The 14626-nt window shown below is 47.1% G+C and overlaps 2 protein-coding genes across 2 annotated transcripts; one reads left to right on the forward strand and one right to left on the reverse strand.

Annotated features, from left to right (window-relative positions):
- The first annotated feature begins 296 nt into the window (after positions 1-296).
- On the forward strand, positions 297-1719 carry LOC123161282 (uncharacterized). Its single transcript, XM_044579130.1, has 3 exons — positions 297-755; positions 851-962; positions 1082-1719. The coding sequence occupies exons 1-3, from the start codon at positions 411-413 to the stop codon at positions 1258-1260; spliced, it is 636 nt and encodes a 211-aa protein (XP_044435065.1). The 5' UTR covers positions 297-410; the 3' UTR covers positions 1261-1719.
- A 7685-nt stretch (positions 1720-9404) lies between these two features.
- Positions 9405-14248, reverse strand: LOC123156947 (uncharacterized). Its single transcript, XM_044575146.1, has 8 exons — positions 13990-14248; positions 11923-12754; positions 11518-11824; positions 11032-11238; positions 10777-10950; positions 10405-10605; positions 10203-10316; positions 9405-10005 (listed from the first exon to the last, which is right to left on the reverse strand). Exons 2-8 carry the CDS (start codon positions 12720-12722, stop codon positions 9640-9642), a joined length of 2169 nt encoding a protein of 722 aa, XP_044431081.1. The 5' UTR covers positions 12723-12754; positions 13990-14248; the 3' UTR covers positions 9405-9639.
- Positions 14249-14626: the final 378 nt, after the last annotated feature.

Below are 14626 nucleotides of genomic sequence, written 5' to 3' on the forward strand. Positions count from 1 at the left end.
ATTGGGGGAGCTAGCCGGGTGTACTTATGTGTGGATTCAGTGATTTTGCCTGAGATTTATGACATTCCTTTTGCAGTCTTTGTAGGTTTGTGCATGGTGCATGTGGATTTGACTAGGTCTTCTGTACGTGTCGTCGGCTGGAAGGCCTTGTTGGTTCTGGACGCCGCTGTTCGATGAGGTTGGCGCGTAACGTGTCGACGTGTGTCGCTAAACCGCCTATATTGCATTCTCTGAAAACCTCTTGTCAAAGCGTTCCACCGCCGTGCGGTCCAATAAAGGCTCAGCAGCTGCCCGGCCCTTCCTCCCAGCGTAGATGCACAAGTAGCGGCACCCCCTGGAGAGCTGGGAGGCCCGCCCGCCGCATTGCTAGCCGACGGCTTTGACTCTCCGCCTGCCTTGTGTTCCGCTGCATGTTGGACGACAGCTTCGATACGTCCCGCCGCCTTGCTAGGCTTACCGCCGCATCGCTGGTGAGCGGCCCGGCGCGCCGCCCGCCTTGTGTCCCGCTGCACGCTGGACGACACAACTTCGGCCTTCGGGATGCCCCACTTCCTGCCCCGCGGCCCCTCAAATCCTGGATTCTGTACCTCTTTAGGCGGCAACGGGGAAGGCAGCTCGGGAGGCGTCCCAACCCCGTTGTGAGTGAAGCCTCGGCGCTCTCCCCACCTGGCGAGGCAGTCCGGCGGCCGGCTCCCGCCTTTTCTGGCATCGCCTATCACGTGGAACGATGGAGACATCGCGGCCAGCACCATAAAGTCTTGCCTCGACGACGTTCTTGGTTGTGTGCCTTGTGTTCTTGTGTCTGATGCCTGCCGAAGAAGCTAATCCGCGTGTGTGCGCTGGATTGTAGGCACGCACGAGCAGCGCGTGGGCGGATGGGACCGCTCTCCATCGATTCCTCACCACTGCACGAGGCGTCGGCGCTAGCGCTCGACGAGCATCTGGTCATCATCTTCTTCCAGGTACGGAGGGAATAGTTTTTAATATCGCACCGTGCTTTCCCGTCTCTGCAGCACGGCATGAAACACGCCTTTTTTTATCACATGGTCAATCTCATTCTCTTGTGTAATGGCTGTCGCAGCATGCACATGTACTGGACGCCGAGAAACTGCCAGCAGCTCGGCAACGGCAGCTCGCCGTGACGGCGCCTCAGGGTGGCCCACCTCGGCGGCGGGGACTGGAGAAGCCACGAACAACGCTATCGACGCGATGCTAGCAGCCTGGCACTGGACGGAGGTGCAGGGCAGCCGTGCATGGTAACGCGAGTGAAGAGTGCCTCTGCCCCTGTCAACAATGGCGACTAGGTGGGCGCAGCTCTGCACAATGCATAATGAATCGATAATCTTCAGTTGAATCATGTCTTTATGACATGTATGATTTAGCTTCAAGTTATTTTCTTTTCAAAAAGAAGCTGTGAAGTGGTACGGGATGGACACGCTGCACCGACGGGCCACACACATTGTGCAATGCATGCGGCATCCGCTATAGGATGGGAACCCAGAGATTGGTCGGGAGCGACAGGCAATCTGGAGCAGTAATACCTAGAAAGGATAATTCTATGCGTGACATGTGTGTTGTTAGTTAGCTTTTGCCAATCACGGTAGTAGGACCATGTTCTCAGGTAGCAACCTGCTGGATTAGTTCTTCAGTGTGCTTTTGATTAACATACATGGCGGCGTTCTGCGTGATGTTTGCGCCCTCGCTGTCGCCGGTGAGGAACACGTGGGATGACGTGTCCCCGTGCGTGATTCCATGGACGAAGGCAGTGACCGCACGCAAAACAGTGTAAGTATTGATTTTCGCTGACCCTTTCTTTCTGAACTACTTCCTCCGTCCGGAAATACTCGTCGGAGATACTCGTCGGAGGAATGGATGTATCTAGATGTATTTTAGTTTTAAATACATTCATTTTTATGCATTTTTTCGACAAGTATTTCCGGACGGAGGGAGTATTTAGCACGATTTGCTACCAGAATGGAAATGTTTCATGTACTACTTTAACAAATCCCATCAGCTACGATTGTTGTTTTTATTTTGTCAAGGTGAGTACGCAGATGATATGCAAATGCAATGTCCTCTCAACTGGGGCCTTTCTCTCTTCCGGGGGTATTTTTTCGCTTACATAAAAGATTTTACGATTAATAGTGACCGTGTGCAAATTGCTAGCATTGTATCATTAGCAGTATGAAGGTTTTTGGTTTGTTTGTTCGACAAGATGGGTAGATAATACTCATAAGCATTGCGTGGGGCCTTTCTCTCTCAGGCTTACATACAAAATTTTCACTTGTAGCTACTCATTCAAATATACTTATGTTTTACTATTGGTTTTGTGTTCTACAGCGCGCACATATGCCATGATATTGCACTGAGTTGTGTGATTTCACAAGTAGTTCCTCATTAATCATGATTAACTTCAGAACTTTGAACTCGATTTAGCTGTAGAACAAAGATGAAATTTCCTTCTTAGTGCTTAGATAAATAGACAATCTTGGACACATATGGTCTTTGTTAGAGAAATTGGTATAAGATGTAGTTTTTCGACACGTTTTTTCCCCAAATCTGGAACTGGTCTCCAGTTTGTCAGCATTGATGGATCTCTTCGACTAAGTATTAATTTCTCACGTAATATCCCGCAAAAAAATTCTCACATAATAGGATTGTATTACTATTTGATACAACTGGTTGTTCAATGCATATTTGTACTTAACTGATTATACAATTGCTTCATTTAGTTGGTGAATAACTTCTACAAACATTCTTATACTGAAATCATAACCAGTTAATTTGTTTTGCTTGTGCTGCATGATTTTCCCATTTTGCTATTATTTAAAAAATGCTATTTAATTATCTGTCTAAATTTTATTCTACCACTTGATGAATCTGTATATCTTTGACTCTCTGTTTAATTAGTTGATTATACAATTGCTTCATTTAGATAGTGAAAAACGTTTTACAAACTTTTTTTAGTGAAGTCATATACCAATTTTTTCTTTGTGCTGCATGATTTCCCATTTTTTAAATTTAAAATTGATATTAATCTTTCTAAAATTTATTTTACCATTTGATGAATCTGTGTTATCTTTGATTCTCTATTTTTGAAGAGGATTTTGTGTCTGAATTTTTTAGAATTCTTTTTGGCATTGGGCTAATCTGTGGCTGTCACGTGCATTATTTGGGGATTTGGTTGGGAACATTTTCTAGGGTAGATTACCAATTGTTTGTTGATGGGTGATCCATGTTGGGTTGTTGAGTGGGTGTAGAGGTCGATCGGTTTGTTTCTTGTGTTTTTTGCATTATAACTGGCACGACACATGATATGACCACGCGTTTTCATGCATGCAGTTGCGTCCCGACGCTAAATTGTAAGGTGTGGTTGTTTCTCGAGGCTAAATTTCGTGTTTGACCCTTTTGCGAAAGTTTAGTAGGATCTGTACAATTTATTCAATGTGTACAGAAAAATAACACCAAAACTTAGCAACAAAGCGGGGGTCATCACATGCAGCTTTTGTCCAACATTCAAATTAATCAGATGAAACAGAATGACAATCCAACATTACTATCATGTAGCCTACATTCAAATTAATCAAATAAAACAGAATTGAAAGCCGAATAAAACTGTTGCTTATTGATTGTTTAGTGCGGCATACAAGAGTATATAAGAGGGTACAAACCGACTTGGGGTAAGGGTACAAAACTGACTTGGACTAGAAGTCGTATACCATAATGACTACTCTAACATCCCCGCAGTATCAACAGCAGGCTCGACGATGTTGAGACTGAAACAGATATCTTGAAACGGCTTAGTAGGCAGTGCCTTGGTGAAAATGTCAGCAAACTGAGCCGTAGAGGGAACATGAAGCACCCGAACCTGACCAAGAGCAACCTTTTCATGAACAAAATGAATATCAATCTCAATATGCTTTGTGTGTCGGTGTTGAACTGGATTGCCGGTCATGTAGACTGCCGATATGTTGTCAAAAGGAAGTGGACCTTCGAGTGTCAGGACAACCAGCCCAGTCTGCATCAGAGTATGCGGTAAGAGAGTTTGGAGAAGAATTATTGAGGTGGAGACCATGATTGAGAGTTCCTTTTAAATACCGAAGAATGCGTTTAACATGATTATAGTGAGGAACCCGGGGATCATGCATATAGAGACATGCTTGTTGAATATCAAAAGAGATTTCAGGACGAGTAATGATGAGATATTGGAGAGCACCTATGAGGCTACGATAGAGAGTAGGATCGGAAAAGGGTTCATCGGTAGCCGAAAGTTTAAAACTAGTATCGACAGGAGTGCGAGATGATTGACAGTCAAGCATACCAGCACGATTAAGAAGATCAAGAATATACTGACGTTGGGAAAGAAAAAGGCTGGAGGAATCTCGAACAACAACAATGCCTAAGAAATGATGAAGGAGTTCTAGGCCAGTCATAGAAAATTCAGATCTAAGAAGAGAGACAATATGATCTAAGAACTTTTGAGAGGATGCGGTAAGAATGATATCATCTACATAGAGAAGTAAATAGTCAGCGTCAGAAGTGTGATGATACACAAAAAAAGAGGTGTTGGAGAGAGATGGAGTGAAGCCTATTGTTTGAATGAAGGAGGAGAAGCGTTGAAACTAAGCTCGTGGGGCCTGTTTAAGACCGTAGAGAGATTTCTAAAGAAGACATACATGAGTTGGAAAGGATGGATTTTCAAAACCCAAAGGTTGCTGGCAGTAGACAGTTTCTTGAAGGGAACCATGGAGGAAAGCATTTTTAACATCAAGTTGGTGAATAGGCCAGGAAGAGGAGACATCAACACTAAGAACGATGCGAATGGTGCTAGGTTTAACAACAGGAGAAAAGGTTTCTTCGTAATCAATTCCTTGTTGCTGAGAAAAGCCACGACAAACCCACCTGGCTTTATATCGTGAGAGGCTCCCATCGGAGTGGAACTTTTGGCGAAAAAATTGCCAGAAACAATATTTGTATTGGGAGGACAAGGAACAAGTTGCCAGGTGTTGTTTTGAAGTAAAGCATTATATTCTTCTTGCATGGTAGCGGCCCAATTGGGATCAAGTAGAGCAGTTTTGTAATTCTTTGGAAGGGAAGTGAGAGATACGGAGGTATGAAGGTTTAGGCGGTCTTGGGGTTGATGAAGTCCTGATTTGGCCCTAGTACGCATGCGATGATCATTAACCGGGGCTGCTGTAGGAATAGCACGAGGGGGTATGGTGGGTACTGGTGAGTCCGGCACAGCGGAAGAGTCGGACGAAGGAGTAGGGCTGGGTGGTGGAGTGGGAGCAGGGCTGGGTGGTGGAGTGGGAGTAGGGGTCGGGGGTGTTGGGGAGGGAGTAGGGGTCGAGGGTGTTGGGGACGTTTCGGGTGGGGTGAGGGTAGGGCTGGGATCGGCTATGGTGGGTGTTAATGGTGGTGGTGGTATGTTGTGTTCGGCAGGTAGGGGAGTATATAGTTGGAAAGGACGGGGAGAGGGAATGTTTGCGGAGCTACGGGTGTTGGATGGTGTACTAGTGCTTTGTGAGAAAGGAAAAATGTGCTCAGCAAACGTGACATGACGAGAGACATGAACGTGTCCGGTGTGAAGGTCGAGACAGCGATAACCTTTGTGCTCGTCAGAGAAGCCGAGAAAAGCACATGGAATAGAGTATGGTGACAATTTATTTGCAGAAGTGGCGTAGGCATTGGGAAAACAGAGACAGCCGAAAACACGAACCGCGAAGTAGTCGGGGTGGGAAAGAAAGAGGGAATAATAGGGTGTAGTGTTGGGTTTAGTTTTAGAAGGACGAATATTTAGAAGGAAGGTGGCCATGTGGAGGGCTTCAGCCCAAAACTTGGGAGGCATAGATGATTGAATGAGGAGAGTGCGAACTATATCATTGAGGGTGCGAAGAGAACGTTCGGCTTTACCATTTTGAGGGGAGGTGTAGGGACACGAGAACCTAAGCAGGATGCCATGTTGTAAGAAGAAAGTACGATTTTTAATGTTATCAAACTCGCGACCATTGTCACATTGGATAAAGCGAATTGGGAGGAAGAAGTGAACAGACACATATCGTTGAAAATTAAGAAAAAGAGAATGGACCTCAGATTTGTTGCGTGGAGGAAAAGTCCAGACAAAGTGGGTGAAATCATCTAGGATAACAAGGTAGTATTTAAAACCCGAAACACTTGCAATGGGAGAGGTCCATAAATCACAATGTATTAATTCAAAGGGATAAGTGCTACAAGAACTAGAGGAACTAAAGGGAAGACGCACATGTTTGCCTAATTGACATGACTCGCAAAACACAGAATTATGGGAATCCCTATTACATGGTATGGTAAATTCACTAAGCATAGAAGCTAAGACGGCAGGGTTGGGATGGCCCAAGCGACGATGCCAGAGATCGACGGAGGCCAGCATGGATGTTGGAGGGGTGGCGGCAGGAACTCCATTAAGATAATAAAGATCTCCGGAGCTATTGAAGCGAGCGATCTCGGCCTTGGTCAGGTAATCCTTCACAGATAAACCAAAAGGGTCAAATTCAGCCGAAACTAGATTGTCGCAAGTAAATTGGCGAACAGAAATAAGATTTTTAATGAGGGCGGGTGCAACTAGAACATCACGAAGTAAAAGAGGTTTAGTGGAAGAGGGAAGTTGAGCCTGACCAACACAATATATAGGAACAGATGATCCATCTCCAAGGGTAATGAAAGGGAAAGGAGATTTAGTGCAAGATGATAACCAATTACTAGATGCAGACATATGACTAGAGGCCCCTGAATCAAAGATCCAATCCGTACCTGAGTTTCCTTGTGCAGCAAAGTTATTCATGGCCTGGAGAAAAGCAGCTTGATCCCAGCTCGGCGTCGCAGGTGAGGGTGGCGTCGGGAGCAGTGCCGGCGGATACGATGGTGAAGGCAGTAGGGCTGGCTGGGAAGTGTAGTAGGCGTCGCCGTCGGTGGAGTAGTGACCATGAGGAGCATACGTCGGGACGGCGTGATAGGCATTGGCCGGCTGTGGTGGTGGTGGCGTCGGGAGCAGGGCCGGCTGAGGTGTGTAGTAGGCGCAGCCATCGGTGGTGTAATGACCATAAGGAGCATATGTCGGGGCGGCGTGATAGGCATTGGCCGACTGTCGGGGGTTGAGAACCCCGGGAGCACCAGTAGGCAGCCGAAGGCCGGGTTGCCATGCACCTGAGTATGCCGGCGGAGCACCGAGGGCGGACGGAGCGTACCAGGGCATGGGCCATGCCTGAACGAGCCCCGTCCAAGGATCATGAGGAGGCCGCCATGCAACCGCAGATGGAGCACTGGTGGGTGGTGCAGGACTCGGTGCTGGTGATGTCGTAGGCGGAACCGAACGAGTCGACGGCGGCCTGTAGATAGGGTTTTTGCCGCGGTAGTTCGGACTAGGACGCCAGCCTGGGGGCAGTTGAGCAGATGATGATGCGGACGGCCCAGTGGCAGGAGCCGGCATGGAAGGCAGCCCTGGTGTAGACGGCGGAGGAGGACGAGCCGCAGCATGAAAGACCTTGGGGCGAGAGTCCTTGCGAGCTTGTGTTTCCGCCGCGAGTTGTAGCAGGGGACGAACTTCAGCGAAGGTAGGAGGAGGCCGTATCATCGGTATGAACGAGGCTTGCTTGTCAAAGTCTTCGCTGAGGCCGACGACGACGATGTTGATTAGCTGTGAGTCGCTGACTGTGTCGCCGAGTTCGCGAAGCTCATCACCAATGGTCTTAACGCGCTGACAGAACAGGTTCACCGGGGCGTCTCCTTGCACCATATTGCGAAGCTCGGTGTGGAGAGCGTTTTTCCGAGCGTCGGTGTTGCTTTGGAAGAGCTGACAGAGGGAGTGCCAGATGTTGGCAGCGGTGGCGCCGTCGTGATCGAGCATGTTGAAGATCTCGGTGGTGATGCGGGTGTAGAACCACTGGACGATCGCGAGATCATCTTTCAACCATTGCGGATCGTCGGGGCGGGGAAGACAGTTGGCGGCGACATGCTAGCGCAGGTTGCAGCGGCCGAGGTGGAGATCGAAGAGATGTCTCCAATGGTAGTAGTTGTGGGCGGCGAGATCAAGAACTATGGGGATGTAGGGGCTGACGTCGGAGATTGTGTCAGCAAGAGATATTGGTGCGACGAGGATGGGTGCAGGGTAGTTTTGTGGAGCTATGGTGAGGGCCGAGAGAGAAGCGGCCGCGGCGTTGGCAGCCTTGGCGATGAGCGCGGCCCGGCGCTCGAAGTAGCCGGGCGGCGGTGGCGTAGGCGGAGCCATATCCTAAACCCTGGGACCGGTATCTGATACCATGAAAGCTGAATAAAACTGTTTCTTATTGATTGTTTGGTGCGGCATACAAGAGTATATAAGAGGGTACAAACCGACTTGGGGTAGGGGTACAAAACTGACTTGGACTAGAAGTCGTATACCATAATGACTACTCTAACAAGAATGACAACACAACATTACTATCGCGTATCACATTTCATCCTGGCACATGGACTAGCGCGACAATGTGTACCTTCCATCTTGCAATATGTATCATTCATGGTGATATAATATACCTTTTCAAATTGCTTCTGTACATGACTTGCCTTTTGCGTGAGTACAAACTTATGTTCATAGAAGCACAATATTTTAGGTCTAAATTCTCACAGAAAATGAAAATAACATAATACATATAACGTATCGATGAGGGGCGGCGTGCGGCCGCGCGCGCGGCATAGCTAGTTACCTCTAGAACTGATTGTAAATGGGTCGATGAACCTCCTAGAGTTTTGTTACCCTGTCTTGTGAACGGTGTAAAACTGCTTTGCAAATCAATAAAGCTGTCCTTTTTCTTAAAAAAAAGTGTATGAGACGACGATGGTAATTTTCTTTAGAAAATACTGTAGAAAATAGTCCTCTAAAAATCCTTTAAACATTGCTTTATGTGGCTTGAGTACCGATAGATTCCAAAGCCGGTGTTTCTAAAATGCGATTTGGCAGTGGTAGCGGGGGTCGGGGCACCGATACCTACCGCTGCCACTGCTCTCTATCTTGTTCTCGCTAGACAGTCGGCGGAGTGGAACCCTGACGCGGCCATCTTTGGTCCGACGAACGAGCCGGCCAACCATCAACCAGACCAGACCTCTCACTGTGCACTCGTGCCAAATACAGTCTCCCTCGCCGCTGCACCCATTACTGCTGCAGGAGCAATGCGATTGTGCGGCGGCCTATGCAGCATCCGGAGGCGTGGGTGGCGAGTCCCCTTCGTCGGCGGCCGTCCGAATCGTCTGACGACGGCGACCGGCTGCCGTTGGGCCGTCGCATTCGCATCTTCACGTCCATCGATATGTTTAGACTATAGTGGAGACAGCTCACACGAAAGCGCTCGTCAGATTCGTCGGTAGGAGGAAACAGTATAGAACTGCTGACGAATCGGCAAAGGACATAGACCAAATCTTTTTAGCCCCCAGGGGGCCATAGTGCCGTCCTTTTATGTCCTATACACTACTACAGAAAAAAGAAACAACATATAGAGATGTACAAACATATCATACAAGGGGCCCTAGTTCTGCTGCAAAAGCAACTTCTTTCGGGGTTTTCACCTCTCCAGGGTTTCCCAACCCTTTTTTCTTTTATGTAATAATGAGTAACTATAGAGGTGATCTTCACAAGTTCACCGGACCGCTGCCGCGCCGCTCCGACCATACCTCTCTCAGGAGCTCAAACCTGGCGTTCTCCAAGGAAGCTCCTCTCTGCTGAGCAGTGAAAGGCGTGGCGCCGTTTTCTGGCGAAGGTGGAGCGCTCTTGTCGAACAGGGACTCGAGGGGTGAGTCCAGGTCATCTAGATCGTCGTCGCTGGTGTACCCTCTCCTCTGGACCATCGAGGCTCTCCTGTCCAGCTTTGCGCTGCCTCCGGCTACCGACACTTTCTCCTCCACATCCAGTTGGGAAGGGGCGCGGTACGCGATAGGAGCAGCGATGCACGGGAATGCACTGATCGCATGTCTTGCGGTGTGACGCTCGAGCAAGCTCTGCATCATAATATGAAGTGCAGTGTCAAATACCATGTCTGTTGCGCAAATGTTTGATATGTCAGCATTTTTTTTTTCGAAAAGGGGGGACTCCCCGGCCTCTGCATGTACGAGGCATACGGCCACTTTGATATGTCAGCATGATAATGCTTGTAACTATATAATCCCAAAACATTTTCGTGAGAGAGAAACCACACCTCAGAATTCAGCTCCTCTAACACTATGCTAGGGACAGGATCGGGGCAGAACTCGTCAGGAGTGAAGTTGCACAGGATTCTTGTTACAAGTGGAAGCCCGACCGAAGGGCAGATCTGATAGACAGTGCAAAAGCTTAACGACAGCTCAATCCAACAGAAAACAGTACGATAAATTTGTCTGGAGCTATGCACGGACACTGACCTCTTTCCTGATGGATTTTTCAATAAGCATGTCCTTCGGGGTCATCAGGAGATCGCTCAGTTCATTAAGCAGCTTAAAAGACTTTGCTTCAGCTGCACCAATTCTTTCATCATTCCCATTTCCTATGACGAAACCTTCATCCTCAGGGTCATCAGCATCAATGCCCAAGTTATCCGTCAACCATCTCGACCAATTTCCAATCTGCATAGACATTCATTTATTATAATAAAATCGACTAGCACATTCATAATATGTGAGAATGCACAATAATTTTGATCTCAACCACAATCATCATCCTAACAAACAATTTGATAAAGAAAATATAGGAAAATTATTTCGGGGTGCGCTCAAAAGTTGGAATCAGGTACATACAGAATTTTTCAGCTGCGCTCCTGACCCAAAGCTTAGCTCACCAGCTGGGATCGGGAGGACTTTCGGGTCAACGATTGGGTCAGATATAGGGTCAGTTGGTATCTCACTAGCTGATTCACGAAGAATGGCATTAAACATTGCAACATCTAAACGGGCTACACATTGCTCCATCACCTGATAATAGTACAACACGTCAAATACACAAATTAGAAATAATAAATATGTTTTCTTTAAACTAAAGATGTCAACCAATACCAGTTTTGCCAATACTGGCAAACAGCCACACTCATGCCCACCAGCACGAAGAGGGCAGAGTCTGCTGTATGCATCGTGAAATGCAGCCTTCCACAAGTTAACAGAGAAGGTGCCTTGCTGCTGATCACCCAAGGAAGGGCCTAACACTTTCCTAGCTTTTGGGGTTGACGAACCTTCTGCCGGGGTTTGCATATGAGGAGTTAATGCCTGGAAAAGAAATATTCTTCAGGAAGTCCACAATGTGGAGAAAGAAGACAAATTTAGAGAACAGTAGGTCCTTGAGAGAATCACTGCAGAGTACTCCCTCCGTTCGGAATTACTTGTCGCAGAAATGGATGTATCTAGACATATTTTAGTTCTAGATACATTCATTTCCGAGACAAGTAATTCCGAACGGAGGGAGTATTTATTTGTGAAACACTTGACTAGGAATGCAAGACCAGTTTGGAGCAAGTGATTATATATATGGCCTAAGGAAAATATTACCTGCCACCACACTGTCTCAACAATCCGAGAAAATATCCAAGATTCGATCCTCTCTAATGCAGCCAAAAGTGTACTGGTTTCCTGCCAATTATCTGCTATCTGTATGAAAGCAAGTTCAGTTTGCTTGCCGTTGGAGTTGTTTTTCCATGGCACTGGCATGGATCTGGGTGTGGATTTTCCATCAAACCATGGTGCACTGCCATTTAAGTTTTTAGTCGTCATGGTTGGAGTTGATTGACGCGAGATGCCAAAAGATTTTGAAATTATCTCTCTGAGAACAACTGTATTGGACAGCCAGTATGTTAACCTACATCAACAGTAGAATGTTAATGGGGGAAGCTTTATTCTTGTGCCACATCTCATACGCTGAATTCAAAAGTGAGATTAAGTGTAGTCATATCTTACCTTGAAGCATCATTACTACAGGATTTCACAACGAGAACAAGACCAGACACAGTATTTTTTGCTGCTGAAGCTCTCCTATCCGGGGACCAAAACTTGGATGCATGAGTGTACAGCCTAGAAAGACGCCGAGCCGGGGTATGCAACTTATGTGCTGAACTTCCATGCTCAGGCAATACAGAGTAAAGAGAAACTTCGAGTGCAGCAACTTCACGAAGTTCCTGCTCCATCTTCTCAAGTTTTGACTGCAGTTCCTCATTTCTCCGATGTAAAATTGCTTTGTCATCATCAACAATTTTTTCTTCAATATCAGCAATTTCATCATCAGTACCAGTACTCTGATCGCAATGTGGAGCTTCGTCTAACACATCGATCTCTTTGGCCTCTTCATTGCCTCTATCATCAATGGTTCCTGCTTCACTAACTATATCATCTGCCTCCTCGGACAGTTCTGATGGAGGGCGAGAAGGGATTTTCACAATATCTGGTCTTCTAACTTCAATTGCTCTAGCAGCATTAATTGCTGCTTTCCTAGGTTTTGGTGATCTGTTCTGAGTGTTGTTTGGTGCTTTCTGTTGCACCTTGTTTTGAACTTGACGACTTGTGCTGCTTTTGGCCATGCGAGGGCTATTTTCTTTGGTCTCTTTTTTCAAGAGCTTCTTTGGAACTACTGAACCTCTTTTCGCTCTATTGTCTTCACTACCATGAGCCTCACCTTGTGATGAAACAGAAACTCTGGATGGTTCATAATCTGATCTAACTCCCTTCTCATCTCTCACTTCACCATTATCTTTGGCACCCATTTCAGGATACCTCTAATTTGTTAATCTGATTCCTGGAGAAATGATAAGACACAAATAATTACATAACCACGTTTGCAAAACAAGCCTGTCCACATAAGACTGAAAAATGAGGAAAATGTCGATGCCAGAAGAAATACAGCATTCAAATTCAGGCATAAAGGAATTAAAAACAAACACGTCGGAAGAAGAAACGCTACACAAAATGGGGGCTTATACTGGTTTGCAGTAGTAAGAATACACACCTCCAAGACGTGCTGTCTAATTCAAAAAGGTGAAGACGCAACTTTCTGAACCAAATCGTCACTCTCATTTTCATATAGGATGTGATGTCGAAATCAAGGAAGGTGCCAAAGGACTCCACTGATAAGAGACCTTAGGCGTCCCGTCCATCTTATATTTTTCTTTGAAACTTCATCAAAATATTTGCTACTTAGTTATACTGTGGAGGACAGGGGTGTGCTACCAGAGTAAACTAAAATTCATCTTTCTTTCTTTTAAAATGTAATAAATAGAGCCAAATTCTCGAAAAAGATCTAAAAAGATACGCTGCTTAACTACTTCACATGAAATGGCATAGCAGATCAGCAAGTCTTAATCGTTGCCTAAAAAATAACCAATAACAACTAGATAGGCGTAGGACTTCCAGTAATTGCTGCACACGGCCAATTGGTTCATCGAACATCTTAAATGAAGAAATTAGTACTAGTTCGCTGGGCAATATTCCTCCATAAATGCAGATTGTAAATGATCGCCAACCAAACCAAACCGCCGACCCGAAAGTCCTAATACTATTCAAGTCTGCAACCAACTTGCTCGTATCACAGGGAGAGCTCGCCGTGGACGACAAGGAAAAGGCAAGCAAGAGTGCACCAGCAAATCAAGCGCTCACGGGAACAACAGGGCTACAAAATTCGTGAATGTGGATCACAAACTAGAACTAATACACTATTCCACAGCCCCAAACGCCCAATCCATCAGGAAAACAGAAGGTTAGTGTAGAGACAAACGAAACAATGCCGCTCAACCAGAGATCCCGGTCGCTGGTCGCAAGCAGAGCGATGGAACTCCAAGCGGAACCACTCCCAGATATCAATGATCCAGACAGAGAAATAAACCAAGAAAGAAGCAAATCCGGCGCCGAAGGCTGTTCAAATCAAGAGCCACGCGGCTCACGAATCCCTCCGGAGATCCGGTGGGGGCATCGCGGAGCAAGGTTCCAGGCTCGGACGAGCGCAGCGGTCGAACGGAATAGAAAATCAGCGCTCACCGACTCCGGCGCGACGGCAGGCGGCGACCGCCCCGGCGTGGCGTTTTGCCGGGAGCCGCGCGGCTCAATGCGGGGAGCTGGCGCAGGAGAGGAGTTCGCGGCAGCTTCGGCCTTGCTCGAGGTGGGGGTCCCCGCGTCTGGCGCCGCGCGCGACCGTCGGCGCGAGAGGCGACGCACGTCGGGCTCGTGGGTGAACTGGCGCTGCCGGTGCGGGCGTGGGAGTGGTGGGCGAAGTGGTCGTCGTGTGTGGGGGAGGAGGTGGAGTCGCTGCTTATATCGGCCGTCCAGTGTGTTTTCCTTTTCCGCTTGAGAAGCATCCGACACGGCCCGGATCCGGTCACCATTGGTGAGGGTACCAACCGGCAAATGGTTCCTCTCTTTCTTTTCTCCAAGAAAAAAATGGGTTTTCTCTTCCCATTTTCATTTTTTGTACTGCAGCGTTTTTTCTAAACTAAAACTTTTGATTATTCATCAAACATCATGGTAGTACAAATAGCACCGGAAGTAACAAAAGTTAAATCTATTTTTGTAGGCCACCTAGCTACTACTAAAAGCACCGGAACGAGCCGAAGGCGCGTCACCGTCATCGTTCATTTCTCACCGGAGCTGGACAAACCTTGTTGTAGTAGACGGCTGA

Source organism: Triticum aestivum, chromosome 7B, assembly GCF_018294505.1.
Source record: "Triticum aestivum cultivar Chinese Spring chromosome 7B, IWGSC CS RefSeq v2.1, whole genome shotgun sequence".
NCBI lineage: Eukaryota > Viridiplantae > Streptophyta > Magnoliopsida > Poales > Poaceae > Triticum > Triticum aestivum.